This window comes from Corapipo altera, unplaced genomic scaffold, assembly GCF_003945725.1.
Source record: "Corapipo altera isolate COAL_440 unplaced genomic scaffold, ASM394572v1 2c, whole genome shotgun sequence".
Taxonomy (NCBI): Eukaryota; Metazoa; Chordata; class Aves; order Passeriformes; family Pipridae; genus Corapipo; species Corapipo altera.
The window spans coordinates 2,514,434-2,527,999 of NW_020884923.1; the positions used below are offsets into that span (position 1 = coordinate 2,514,434).

Genomic DNA, 13,566 nt, shown 5'->3' on the forward strand with positions numbered 1-13,566 from the left:
GGTAGCCATAAAAGCTGAGGAGTTTAAGTCTCAGCATCACCACCTCCAGCTGGCCACACTTCACTTAGCTCTTAACTTGCCCTGCAGCCACAGCCCACCTTCGTGCTGTGGCATCAGACAGCAAAGCACCCAGAAACTTGGTACCAGGACATCTTTGAGCATACAGATGAATTCTGCCCCCATTCAGTCTTGCCCTTGTCCTATATTTCCACTTAGATAGAAATCTGAAGTATGAACCGATTTATGCTTACTTGACAAAGGTAAACAGGAGTTTACATCCAGCTAAAAGTCTGCATCAACACAGAGAAAGCTGTATGTTTTTTAAGCACTCTCACGTATTTGTTTTGAAGTATCCTACAGTTACCAAAAGACAAAAGCCCCAAAAGCAGTTTTTTCCACTGCAATATTGCATCTTTGAAGAGAAGTATCATCACTAGATGTGAGAGTTAGCTAAAACCCAGAACTCAACAGGAAAAGAGATTTGAGACGCCACATATCACTTCCATCTGCAGGCATGAAGTTCTTTTTTATAGAAAATAAAAAACAACCATTTTTATTGACTGTACTGTAGATACCTGTACAGAGTGTAAACTTTAATATTTCACCAGATATGTGAATAATTCTGGAGAAAGAGTTATCAAGCACCTTCATTTCAACAATTTTTCGATATTTACAGTAAGATATACCTGATTAAGTGTATGAATAGAATGAATTAAAAGTTATAAAAAGTTATACAAAAAGACTTTTAAAATGTTTATATGTTATTTTATGATAAATACACAATTAAGAAGAAGATGTCACACATTTAAGATTCAGGATTGGTTCTGTTTAAAACTGTTACTGTTATGTCTGAAGAGGGAGTGAGGAAACGGGGATGCTAGCTTACTGCTCTGATCATGTCAGTGAAATGTGCTCTGGCAGAAGCCTCACAAGCCCTGTTTTGCTCTGCTGCAGGTTGTCTTGCAGGCAAGCTTCCTTCCCAACACACAGTGTATAAGACAAACTTCACTCCCAGATTTGTACTGTTAATTTGACATGAGAATATGCATTCTGATTTTCCCCTCTCTAAACTTACTGGTGATGATGAAAATATCAACTTTGTTTTGATTTTCAGTGCATTTTTTTGCTGTTACTGAACATTGGGGCGTATCACTATCTTTTATTCTTTTAAGCACCAAAATACAGGTGAGCTTGCTGAAAATCAGATTTTTGACTGCCATGGTATCTCATTGTTTACAAAAAGCATGGCATGGTTTGCTAAAAAAAAAGATCGCTAGGATAGAATTCAGAGACCACTTTCAGGCTCATAGAATCAAACATAGAAATATTATTTTACAACCTCTCAGGAAACAAATGTGGTTGTGTATCTCTTTAAAACCAAATGAATCAACATCCATTCTTTGATGAACTATCAGCAGTTGTTTAAAACACTATATTTTGCTTAGTGGATTTTAGGGAACTTTTTAGGGATCCACCTCAGATGGAAGAAAAGTGTATCTCTTAAGACTCAAAAACTTCAAATACATCCACTAAGCAGTGTTGATTATCTATTAAGAATCATGTGCTGTAGCAAAGGATCCCATGAGCCAGGGCGAGAATTATTATCCTTACAACACACGGACAAAGTACTGCTGTAATGCAAGAGTCAAAAGTTGAGATTCAACTTTTGAAAGTGAAAGGACTACTAGTGAGAAGGAATGCAGTTAGGCATTAAATCTGTGATATTACTGGGTTTTCCACTCACATCTACCCATCTTTGGGATCCCCTGGTTGCTTCTCAGCTCGAGATAAGGCCCAGTCACATGGGCCTTATGAAGGGCTTAGCCTGCCACTGTGCAGATAACTTCTGCATACTCCAAGGTACAACCCAGTCTCAGGATTTGGGTAGTGCCACCCTCTTCACTCTGTTTGGTATTTGTTACTTTAATTTTGCCAGGAGACACATCCTCCTAGATCAGCACAGATGCAACTAATGCCTCCACATTTACCTTTAAAAGCAAGGGGATAATATTAAAAGGAATAAGGTAAAGTTGGACCCAACCTGGGCAGCTTTGTCTTGCTTAACTGCTACAAGACATCCACTGCCTGTGTGTACGTGTGACTGCACATGCACATTGTGGCTTGCTGTCAACAGCATGGAGCACTTATCTTTAGGGCTTGATTGTGTTGATAGGAGTGAATTGTTTACAGCACATTTCGAAAAGGTGTCTGCTGCTCTAAAGCTTATTTTAATGTTCAGTGTCTTTCTATACAATCCACTCCAACTGTGTTGTCAGGGCAGCGGCAAGTACGGCCTCCTGGGGTAGCCAAGCAGAGGTGAGTACAACCACCATTATTCACTGTGCAGTAGTTATGCCCTGGAAAAAAAGAGATGTAAGATGTTAAAGAAAAACAAATGCAAACCCACAATAAAATCTAAAACAGATATCTATAAGAGACAAGCAGATTTTATGGCTACACTGAAGAAAAAAAGCCATAATGAGATTAAGAGTGAAACAAAACTATGCTTTGGGCAGATGACAGTCACCATATCCTTTGTGTCACCTTGATATTCACATCAAAGAAAGATCAAGATATCAGGACAGAGTGGGAGAGGCAACATGAATCAACTGGGCTGTTCTTGAAGTACATGTCATAAATTGGCCACATGGTCACAGACATTAGAATGAAGAGACAGTGGGTGAGGAAGGAGAGAGAATGTAATACGTGGGGGTAAAGTCCAAAATGCTACAGAACATCATTCTTGGATATCACCTACCACTAAAACATCGAGGAATGATCCATGAAAACAAAACAAAACAAAACAAAATTGGGTGGGTGAGGAGGTGTTAACATTAAAGCATAAAATGAAAGAGAAGGCAGTGCCAGAAGCAGTGGTCTGTGAGGAGAGGCATCCAACCCAGGAAAACACTTGAAACAGATATATGATGAGAAAGAAATGACATTAAGGTACTGAATATTATAGCTATAAGCACATACTCAGAGTACACAATGTTGTTTAGTTTTACATCATCTACCAAAATGGAACTATGTATTAACTAGTAATAGCAATGTAACTGATTTCTTAATTATGACATTTATGCATTTTTAGGCTCTGAGCCAAGACTTCAGTAAAAAAAAAAAATCAATTTCACTTAGTCCATATATTGAATAATTGAATAATTTGAAGAGAAACTATCTTGGGAGGGTTTTTTAGGCTTAAAGCAAAAATATTACCGCTCCTATAATTCCAGACATGTTGTAATAAAAAAGGGTGAACTCTTCTCCTAACTGTGATTTGCTAATAACAACATTACTGCAAAGTGATGCTACTTCTCAAAAACCAAATTATATTTCAAGGGTAGCAACTTCCTCTCTTCCTCTTTTCAATAGGATTTTTGAAAAACTTAACATTCAACAGAGCAGAAAGGTCAGCTCAGCCCAGCCACCCCACCACCTGCTGTTTTCTGAACATTCCATTTTGAAAAACACTCGATCTCATTAAGGAGATCTGAAAGACCATAATATTTCCGTAGTTTAAACTTAAAAATAAGTAAGTAACACCCCAGCCATGAATATAGCATTCAGTTTAGGTGACGAGCATTTGAACTGTCAAAAACTGCTATACCTATCATCTTGATCATAGACTTGTCCTTTCAAAAAGGACAGAACAGGCCTCTTCTCCCCTCCCAATTCTGCTTTCATGTGGCAATTGCAAAAGCTACTTTTATGTAAAAAAATGGAGGGGGCTTTGAATTTCTTAGTAAACAGAAATTTAACCAGCAACCAGTTCTTCACTACCTAAATCAGTTGGCAGCTTATAAATGGGAGCTACTGCTAAGGTCATTTATACACTAAGGTGTTATGCAGCTGTAAAAACTCGAGAATCATATGGATTACCTCCTGGGCACTGAGCAAAGGCTGTGGTGATTCCATAGAGACGGGAGCGCTTGTGAGGCTGGAAGTTATCATTTTCTAATGAAATCATGCGATCCACTGCAACAACAGCATCCCTGCCATATGCAGAAGAGAATATACAGAAGAGAGATGAAGTGGAAGTACAGGAATAAACAAAACAACACAACAAAAATCAAAAAGCAAAACCCTAGTAAACAAGTAAAAAACCCAACCAAAACCAAGTCTGAAGTTGCCTCTTTTTAACAATTAGGAAGAGGTTCTGGAAGTAAAATCCTCCAAGACATCATTTTTCCTGGATAAATCAAGTATGTTATGACTTTCATTCTAGGCAGCTAAGAAATTTAGCAGGGAGACTCCTTACTAATTTTGAAGGTACTTTCAATAGAGGACAATGTTGCCCTACAGGAGGGATGTTTGTTAGTAGTTTTGACACATTCTTCATATTCTGCCCTTCCAACATGTTCTGTGGTATAGCTGTTGTTGCAGCTATTATGCATAATGATTACGACAATGTTATATTTTGGGTGGAGCCTGATCTCCAGAAGGAATACAGTTGGTCACAAGCACCTTTTCTTCCTAAATATAAAAGGGCAGTCAACTGACAAACCTGTATCACACTTTCCCAATTATACTAGCCTATTCTAGAATAGCACTTGCCAGCTGTTAGGTTCTAACTTGCAAATCTAACTTAATAGCTATTAATAGCAAATAGAGCCATACAACCATTTACACCAAGGAAAAAAAATATTTTAAAATGCAGGGACTGGATTTATTTTCTGGAAATTTTAGAGTGAACTCCAAAGTCTTGATCATATGGTAGCATTTTTAGAGCATTTACTCTAAAATGCTCTGAAATGACACAAAGAAATCGTCATCAAGACAGTAATCCCTTTTTTTTCTCTTATTTCTTGTTGAACATTCATATAATACAGGGCATAGAAAGCCAAGAGTAATGATTTTCTGGCCTTTACAATGCAGCAAGTACCACCATAAGGGAAACAAATTAGTGCCCACTCCTTTTCCAAAAATGTACAGTGTTAAAAGCATTTTCTTATAGGACAAATCACTCTGCTGAAAATGAAAACGCAGTTAACTGGCAGCATCAATAGGTCAGCTCTACAGATCCACTCCACCCTGCATCAGTTATCGTCAGGAAAGCAACAAAACAGGAATATGTGAGAGGTCAGACATGAGAAATGCAGTACGTACTTCAGTTTCTACCAGGGAGAAGAAAAGATTAAAGCACTCCATAATTTCTTTAACAGATAACGTACCTTCTCCAGTCTGTATAGTATAAATTCTTCCCATAGCTTGTAACACTGAAAGGGTACTGAATACCTTCAACAATCTTCCGTCGACCAAGCTGGTTAGGGTTCATGCACTCCAGCCTCTTGGTACCTGGAACGTCATGAAACAATTAAGCCTTTGAACCAGAGTAAGAGAGTTTTCATGAGGGATGAAGGACAAGCACAAGCATGCAAGCAGGAACAGAGTAAAAAGTCCTGGAGGTCTTTCAGTGTGCTGTTTAGTCAAAGCCTTCCTCCGTGTCACATCTATGCGCATGCCAAAAATTGAATGAAATTACTTTGGTGTTAATGCTAATCAGTACATCATCTAAGTTACAGTAACACAGATGTCCCATGAAGCCATTGTTCACAAGCTGAGATTCCTGCTACAAAGACCAGCATCCCTCAAATTGGTGTGGAAGCTGACAGAAGGCTTCCCCTATTCCGGAGGGATACTTCAGCCATTAACTAGTTCCACCTCCTCTGCAAGGCATTTTTGCAAAGCTCATTTGGTGAACATGTTCCTACAATGCTTGCTGGGTTGAGCCATGAGGGTGTGACTGCAGGAAGACCATCTAACTTGTAGATGCAAGTAGGGTGCAAAAAAGGTCTACCTGCAAAACTACTACAGGCTAGGAACACCTGTAGGTTTCTCCTAAACAGTGGATTTCAAAATTAGACAAAAAGAGAAAAGAGACAAATGTGAGAACAAGAAAGGCAGAGAGAGAAAGGAATTAGAGATAGCAGAAGAAGATATATTTGAAGGTTAGACAAAGTGTTTTATGGTGAAAAACAGAGTTCAATCATTTTAGTTTATTCAAAGCTTAAAAGGTGACTTGAAGCATAGAAGTACCTCCACAGGAAGACATCTCTGCCAGAGTCTACAGGGAGAAAGACAACAAGATGCCAAAAAAACCCCAAATACTTTTTTTTTACCAGTAAGACACTGGCACAAAACAAGCAGTGGGTTGGTGGCAGAACATTCATCTCTTGATCTTTAGGGTGCATTGTTTTTTCAGGCCTTGCTTCAGTCAAATATAAGCCAGACTTGGCCTCAGGTTACACATCTTAGAACAATAGTGTCAGGATGACATTCTGTAAGCCAGATCAGATAAACCTGTGTTTTTTCCCCTGTTCTTAAACTAACTTCTTCTACAAAGGCCTAAGCATTACCTAAAGAGATGGTCACATATAAGACACACAGACAACATCTGTTGAATTCCTAGAGAGTTTTGTGATCAGAAATTAAATCTTTCAACTTGCACAGAGACTCATGTGAATTCCACAGCTACCTGGAATAAATCAAGAGATCATTAAAGCCAAAGTGAAAGGCATGAGGTTTGACATGTGGCTCGAAGAGTACATAATTTCAGGATTGGACCTATTTGTTCTACTACTAATATGAAGAAACATTTCAGCACCTCTTTACCTGCATCTACCCAGCACAGCATTGAGGAATAAGGATCAAATGTCAGTCCATTTGGTAACCCAAGATCATCTTTAACAAGAATTCTTCTGTTTGTGCCATCCATGTATGAGGTTTCAATTTTAGGAGCTTCTCTGTTCCAGTCAGTCCAATACAAGTTTCTGAAGAGGAATAAAAAGGCAAGAGTCAAGACAGTGACTGATCTCAAAAGACTGTTGTAATTAAGGAAAATGCTAAGGACACAAAAGTAACACACAACTCCCCCAAATAATTTAAATAGATAAGAAGAACCACATCGCACTTCAATATAGAAGTCACAAAAGTATAGTAAAGATGTAGGAAATATACTTTCATTAAAAACAAAAGGAACAAGCACACACATGAGAAGAAATGTTTTCTCTACATTGTTTAGCTTTTGTGCAAGATGCCAGCCAAAAAGACCTCTATTTCAATGGTTCTAGGGACCATTCAAGATGTACATCTACATTTTGAGTTCTTCATCTCACTGTCCATCATGTCTGCTCAGGCTGAAGTAAGAGTATTTGGCATACATTTGGGATTCATTTGAAACTACAATTTCCTTTTCAGTGCACCAACTAAGCAATATACAATGGAATCAGAGTGGTTTATCCTCAGGGAAGGTTCTCAGAGAGGGCCATTAACTCACTGATGTTTTCTTATTATTGGTCACTTTTGAGTGGTGTTTTTTCCCCTTGGTTGTACATTCTGTGGCTGAGAAATTACGTGGTCCCTCAATGCAAGAATCTTTGTTGTTTACTCCTTAATACACACACACAGTCCACTATGAGACAGAAGTCTGTGCTGCTTGATCTGAACCCAGAGACCTACTCTGTCAGTGAGATTCTGCACAGAACACAGATCTCTCCTCAGTCTGATTACTCTGTGTCTCTGCACTTCTCTCACACCAAAGTGCCTTTGCTTCTCCTCGTTATGATCCTTGATGTGCATCCACAGATCAACTATTACGTGACTATGATGTAAAAGCCTATTTTGTATTAAAGGAATTAGAGAAGTCAATACCATTACTTTTTTATTTAATTTTGAATCACTCCAGATTTCATGGATCATACGCATTCTTTTCTCACTGCTAACCTTGTTGGCAAACATCTGGAATCAGCATGCCCCTTTCAAAAAACTCTCCCTGAAAAGAACAGTACTTTTGTATAGTACTAATGTCAATTAAGCAGTCATTTAGTAGAGCTTCCTAGCAATTCAAGACTGAGAAAGCCTCTATGCTTCTGAGCATTTTGAGTTGCATGAGGGCAACAGTAGGCAAGTTCAGACGATAATTAACAGACATGCACTACTACTATGGACTCTGTACCAGTTTTAATTTTCCCTGAATTTCTTTCAATATTCAGAGAGAAAAAAAATGTCAACTGATCAAAGACTACATAAAAGTATGTAGTCCATCAATCTTTGCAGGCTGGAATCTTAACTTAGAAACATTTACACTTTCCTACTGACACTGCTACAGGCTCAATTTTTAAAGCATGTAGTTATCTGCCTCTTCTAATAGAAGCCTAATAGAATCTTCTCAGACAACTCAATGACAGAGGTAAAACTGATGATAGAAGAGATACCATGGGAGTTTTCAAAGATGGAACTGTACAGGAAGAAGGGTTGTCATGATGGAAATGAAAATATAAGATTGCTTAATCTAGTATTTTAGACCAGTAATCTCACAAAAAAAGATTCTTAGGTAAGGACAGTGCTTGTCATCCTGCAAACAATGTACTGAAAGCCAGGTACAAATAACTATTTGAAATGCACTCAACAAAATTGTCTAGCACAGTACTGTCTAGCAGCCATTTCAGAAGTTTCATTTCCAGTATACCACTCAGACACAGGACACAAGTAGATTGTTTCATTCCTGTTTGTTAGTTGTTTTAGGGAAAGGTAATCTATTAGTATCTACAGACAGCTGGAAAACACAGACTCAGAGTACACACTCATGTTAAATTATTAAATAAATAAAGTTAAGCTTGCACATATCTCTTGACAGCACATCCATACCCTCTCACAGGATCCACGACAATTGCTCTGGGGTTCACCAAGCCGGTGTCAAAAAGGATGCGACGCTGGCGCCCATCCAGCCTAGCCACTTCTATTCTATCCAGCTGAGAGTCAGTCCAGAAGATGTTGCGACCTAGATGATCTACAGCTATCCCTTCAGGGCTTCCCAAGTCTGCAGGAGAAGAACAGAGAGAAACATTCCTAAGCATTATATTTATTCCCAATACACATCAGCCTCATAAGCATAACTTTTAACTGAGATAAGTTTTCTGGCTGTGGTCCAAAAAAAGCTATTTCGTGTCATTTGGAAGAGGAACATACATTTTACCTCAAAGTTTAAATAAACAAAGCCTTCAAAGACATAGAATGACATGTTCTTTGAGGAACAAACTCACCACACATGTAAGCACTCTTTGAGAAGCAGACATAGAAAAAGCAGATAGCAGAGAAATGAACAGTAGATAACATCAGAATCTTATTCTACCCTCCTTAGCAGGTCACAGAATGGATCTATAACCCTTAATATTTCTCCTTCTTTGGTACTGACATACATGAAAACTGGATTTATGCTAAGTTTAGCCAATGCAATAATTAAACATAATCAAACTCCAAACACTAGAGACAATGACACTAGCTAACTGATGCAATTTAGATCCAGTTCTTTGTTTTTGCAGAGCAATCCTTTTTGGAACATGTTTTAGTACTGTATGTGCACAGTTTTTCTTGGACAGTTAGTTATTCCAAAAGCAACAGGAAATAGCAGATAATGACCTTATTGCTTTTGCATTAGTAATTTCTAACTCGGACAAAGGATGCAGAAGAAATATATAAAGTTTAATTCAGTCATGATGAGAAACTACTCTCTACTTTTCAAGGTTCATACATCCATTGAAAAGAGCAGGCAGGTCATGTGGGATGTAATGAAGCCAAAGTCAAGTAAAAAAACCAAAATTTTAGTCCAATTTCAGTTCCAAAAGAAAAATTGTACATGGCCACTCCCCAAAAGAGATGAAATGACCCTTCACACTGGCCAGCTATTGAAAAAACCCAAAACCTGCACCTTTCAGATGCTGATCCACATACTGATGGAATGTGGCCCATTAGCCTTCTTTTAATTCTCAAGTTTATTTACTGACAGCCATTAAACAAACAGTATGTAACAGAAGCAACTTTTCTGGAGAAAATGCATTTGGCCCAGAACATCGGGTAGAGCTCTCTAAAATTTGCTACTGCGACTTTGTTAGGAATAACAGTTGCACAATATCTTAAACAGCCTCTGCTCTCTCACTCAAGTGGATTACACTTACCACCCTTAATCTGCACACATGACATTTTAGATTTATATTAATTGCTCAAGAGAGAGAAAGGAACAAATAAGATGTATCTCACTGCTTCTGACTCACAGTTCATGTTGGGGGGGGGGGCGGGAGGGATCCCAGTCTCTGGGATCAGAATATTACTGACTAAATGGTGGTGGAGGAACTCCCAGAGTCTTTTAGGAAACAGAAGACAGTAGCAGGTAAAAGATCTGCTGTCATGGATTCCTAGGAGACCCTGCTTCCTGACTAGTTTCCTTGTTTCAATTTCCTTATGTCAGCTATTTGTCAGGAGATTTAAAGAAGTCTAAAGTAAATGTCTCCTCTGTGTGGTTGATTATGAGCCAGAAAAAACTGTCCTCCATGGAAGGAGAGGTAAGAGAACATTTAAGGCTTCATGTATCACCAGTCTTTCCAGAGGTACAAATATGTTCCTGTTATATTGTCATCAGGCCTAACAGTCACAGGCTCTTGTCCCTGAGGACAGGTTTGTACAGCCATGCACAACTGATATGACTTGAGCAGTTACAACAAAGGAAAGCTCTCCTCAACTTGCCTCCACAGCTGCAGAACTGAGAAAGCCTCCATAGGTTATACAGCTGCAGGGATAGAGAACTGGATGGGGCTCCACAATAAAATATGTTTCTGCAAAGCAATGCAACTTGGATCACAAAAGTTTTAAAAAAAAACCCAAAAAAAGTAGTACATTCCACAAAAAATACACATGAACTGAAGAAAGCAGCTGGAGCTCACAGGAGGAAAAAGGCAAAGATCAAACCAAAACAAAAAATTCTCATGAGTCTTCTGAGAGGGAGGCATTTTCCTATTTCATGAGATTTTGAAGTTTGTTTTGGCCAGCATAGGAGATATATTCAGTATTTGAATGGATTCAGTATTATTTTGGTCTGACCCCTTATTGAAATGCCCACTAACATATCGAAGGCAAAGTAAAACATCGCTCCTAATCTCTTCAGGAACAGCAGTCATTTCCTATGCCAACGACAGAAATCATGAGATGTTTACCCATACAATGTTTTTTGTAGCAGATAAAACCCATGAGGTTTCCATGTGACATTGAAGTATCTCAAATTACCTTAAATAATCAATCTAATTTAGTTGAAAGTCTTCAAAAATATTCTTCCAATATTTTATACATTGCAAGAATTTTAATGTGTACACACACTCTCATTACACAGACATTCATATCCATATAAAATTTTTAACAGTAGTAATTTCCCCCATTTTTAAAAGTGCAGATTCTGAAAAAATACTTTAGAAGTGGGCATCAGAAATCCTTTCCTGAAGAATTTGTAAATTGCACAAGGACATGCTCTTACTACACATTAGTCCCTTTCAGATTAAATATGTAGGGAGGCAAAAGAGGTCTTACAAATACCTCAGCCATAAAGTTGTACAGAACTACAAAGTTCCATAACTACTGTAATGGTTATGGATGGCCTTAAGCTCTCCCTTTTCCCTTCCTAGGACAATGGTAGGATCCAAGCCACCCCTATCTCTCTGCTGTCCCTAAGAGCTTGAATGGAATCTTCACAAACTGGCTATTCCAAAGCACAAACTCCAGGCAGCAATTCTCTACACATCCAAAGAAAACTGAAGCAAATTTATTGTAGAATTTTAAAACCGGCTGATAATTTTTCTAAAATAGTTTCCTAATTTTTTGTAACAATGGCTGCAGAGGATTCAAAGTAAGGGTGACCTCCTCCAGTATCTTGACTTCACAGGTGTTCTAGGATCCTAAGGACACTAGTATTCAAAATGCCTCCAGCTATTTTTGCTGGTTTTTTTTTTAATGACGCCCCCCCCCCCCCCCCCCCCATTCATTTTGTTCTCCAAACCTGTTCTTTCCCTTAACCCTTTCCACTCAAAAAAGGTTTTAATATCTAAGCTGCATGGGCTTACACTTAACCCTTCTAATGAAAATGAACATGGACTGCAGTGAGAGCAGATTCTTCAAGAAAAAAGTGTAAGAATAAGATACAAACTGTAAAGGCACTAAGTCCACAATACCCTCTAGTCCAATTCTCAAATCCTTGAGGAACTCCAAGGGCAAAAACCTAATGAGGTGGTTTTATTCACTTGCATTTTACAACTTGAGTGGTAGGCATGGAAAGTCACAGCTGAAATGATTTCTAACCACTTTTCAACTCTTTTGATCCCCAAGCCAAGGAACAGAGCAGGAGTTCTCCTCTTCAACCTCCATGCTCACCAGAGCAGGCAGCTGACTAGCAGAGATCAGGAGAGAAAAGGACTACACATAACCAAATCTCAGCTATCCAGCAACTATCTTGCTTGCCAGAACAAAAAAAAAAAATCAGAGAATGACCCCCACAGATGGCATTCTGTGTTAATATATAAACACAACTCTTTAGTCAGCTCAGGCAACACGTAGGAAGTATACGTTACTAAATTCAAGTCTCTAATACCATTCCTAGGGAGTAGCAAAAGAAAGAATTTTGTGCTGTTACCTGTTTTGATGAGGGTGGTTGGCTCCCCACCGTTCAGGCTAGCCCTGCTGATCGAAGGGCCACTGATGTCTGTCCAATAAACCATCTTGTCCACACAGTCATAAGCAACTCCAATAACAACTTTGTCCTGTTGGTCAACAAGCAAATTAGATCAGCCTAGGCTAAACAATAATTATTTGGCCAGCAGCAGCTTATGGTTTTAGTCCAATGCTGCAGGTTGCAAAACAACCTGAACACCTCTACTGTCACTTTGCAAATACACATCACAGACAACACAGAGTCAACAGCATTAGCAGAGACTGAAAGCTTCATTTTAATTGAAAGTTTTAAGGAAGAGTTGCATCTTATCTCCTGGAAGTTCATTCCTGAAAATATTTCTAATTAATTCATTTAAGCGAGATCAAGTAAATAATGATACTAGCTGACAAGGATTCAGGATCATGTCTCTTTCAGCCTAACTACCTCATTTTACAGACAGTATTTTACTTCATTTTTACAGTACTGCAGCAGCAGTTTATACAAGGGTCAAAAGCTTGATTTCACCCTTACATTACAGCAGTTTGTGGTATTATTTACTGAAGTGATCTGTGTAATTTAGATAGTATTTTGTTTACTAAATACTCACTTTAATATAACTGGAATGAAAACAGAAATCCTAGGCCTCAGAAAACAAATTAATGCTATGAAACTGGAAGTGAAAAGGGTTGGCATGTGATACAGGTGATGGAAAATAGGCCTTCTCAGCATCAGGAATTCATTTACAAGGAACAAAGATTCTGAAGAAAGTAGTAAGAAGCGTGGGAAAAAGATTTGCCACCCACTGGGCCTGCACATGGAGAAGGAAGCAACAAGAAAGGAAGAAAAATATATATGCAGCCAAGAAGTGCAGAGAACTGACCAAAAAAAGAGGAATAGATTAAGACTTAGGAAAAAGCTTTGAGGGAGTAAGAATGAAAAAAGGGCCTCTCCACATACTGCTATTGTAGGTCTCCTAAACTTTTATACCAGAGTCAAAAAGTCAATGGAAGTGTGAGTATAGAGAAGTTTATATGATGAGCTGTTGGAGACACGAGATTAGATTTTGTCTTGTGAGCTATTGTGAGCTGTTCTTTAAAGGC

At 38.5% G+C, this 13,566-nt stretch overlaps 1 protein-coding gene across 1 annotated transcript in view; it reads right to left on the minus strand.

Moving 5' to 3' along the window:
- Positions 1-520: 520 nt before the first annotated feature.
- The window catches only part of NID1 (nidogen 1), a 55,192-nt gene continuing 42,146 nt past the window's right edge, over positions 521-13,566 (minus strand). The window contains exons 15-20 of the mRNA XM_027657347.1: positions 12,449-12,575; positions 8,647-8,818; positions 6,613-6,770; positions 5,172-5,295; positions 3,880-3,992; positions 521-2,357 (exon numbers count right to left, since the gene is read on the minus strand). Coding sequence (XP_027513148.1) covers positions 2,236-2,357; positions 3,880-3,992; positions 5,172-5,295; positions 6,613-6,770; positions 8,647-8,818; positions 12,449-12,575 — 816 coding nt within the window. The 3' untranslated portion in view covers positions 521-2,235. The remainder of the gene's footprint in view (positions 2,358-3,879; positions 3,993-5,171; positions 5,296-6,612; positions 6,771-8,646; positions 8,819-12,448; positions 12,576-13,566) is intronic.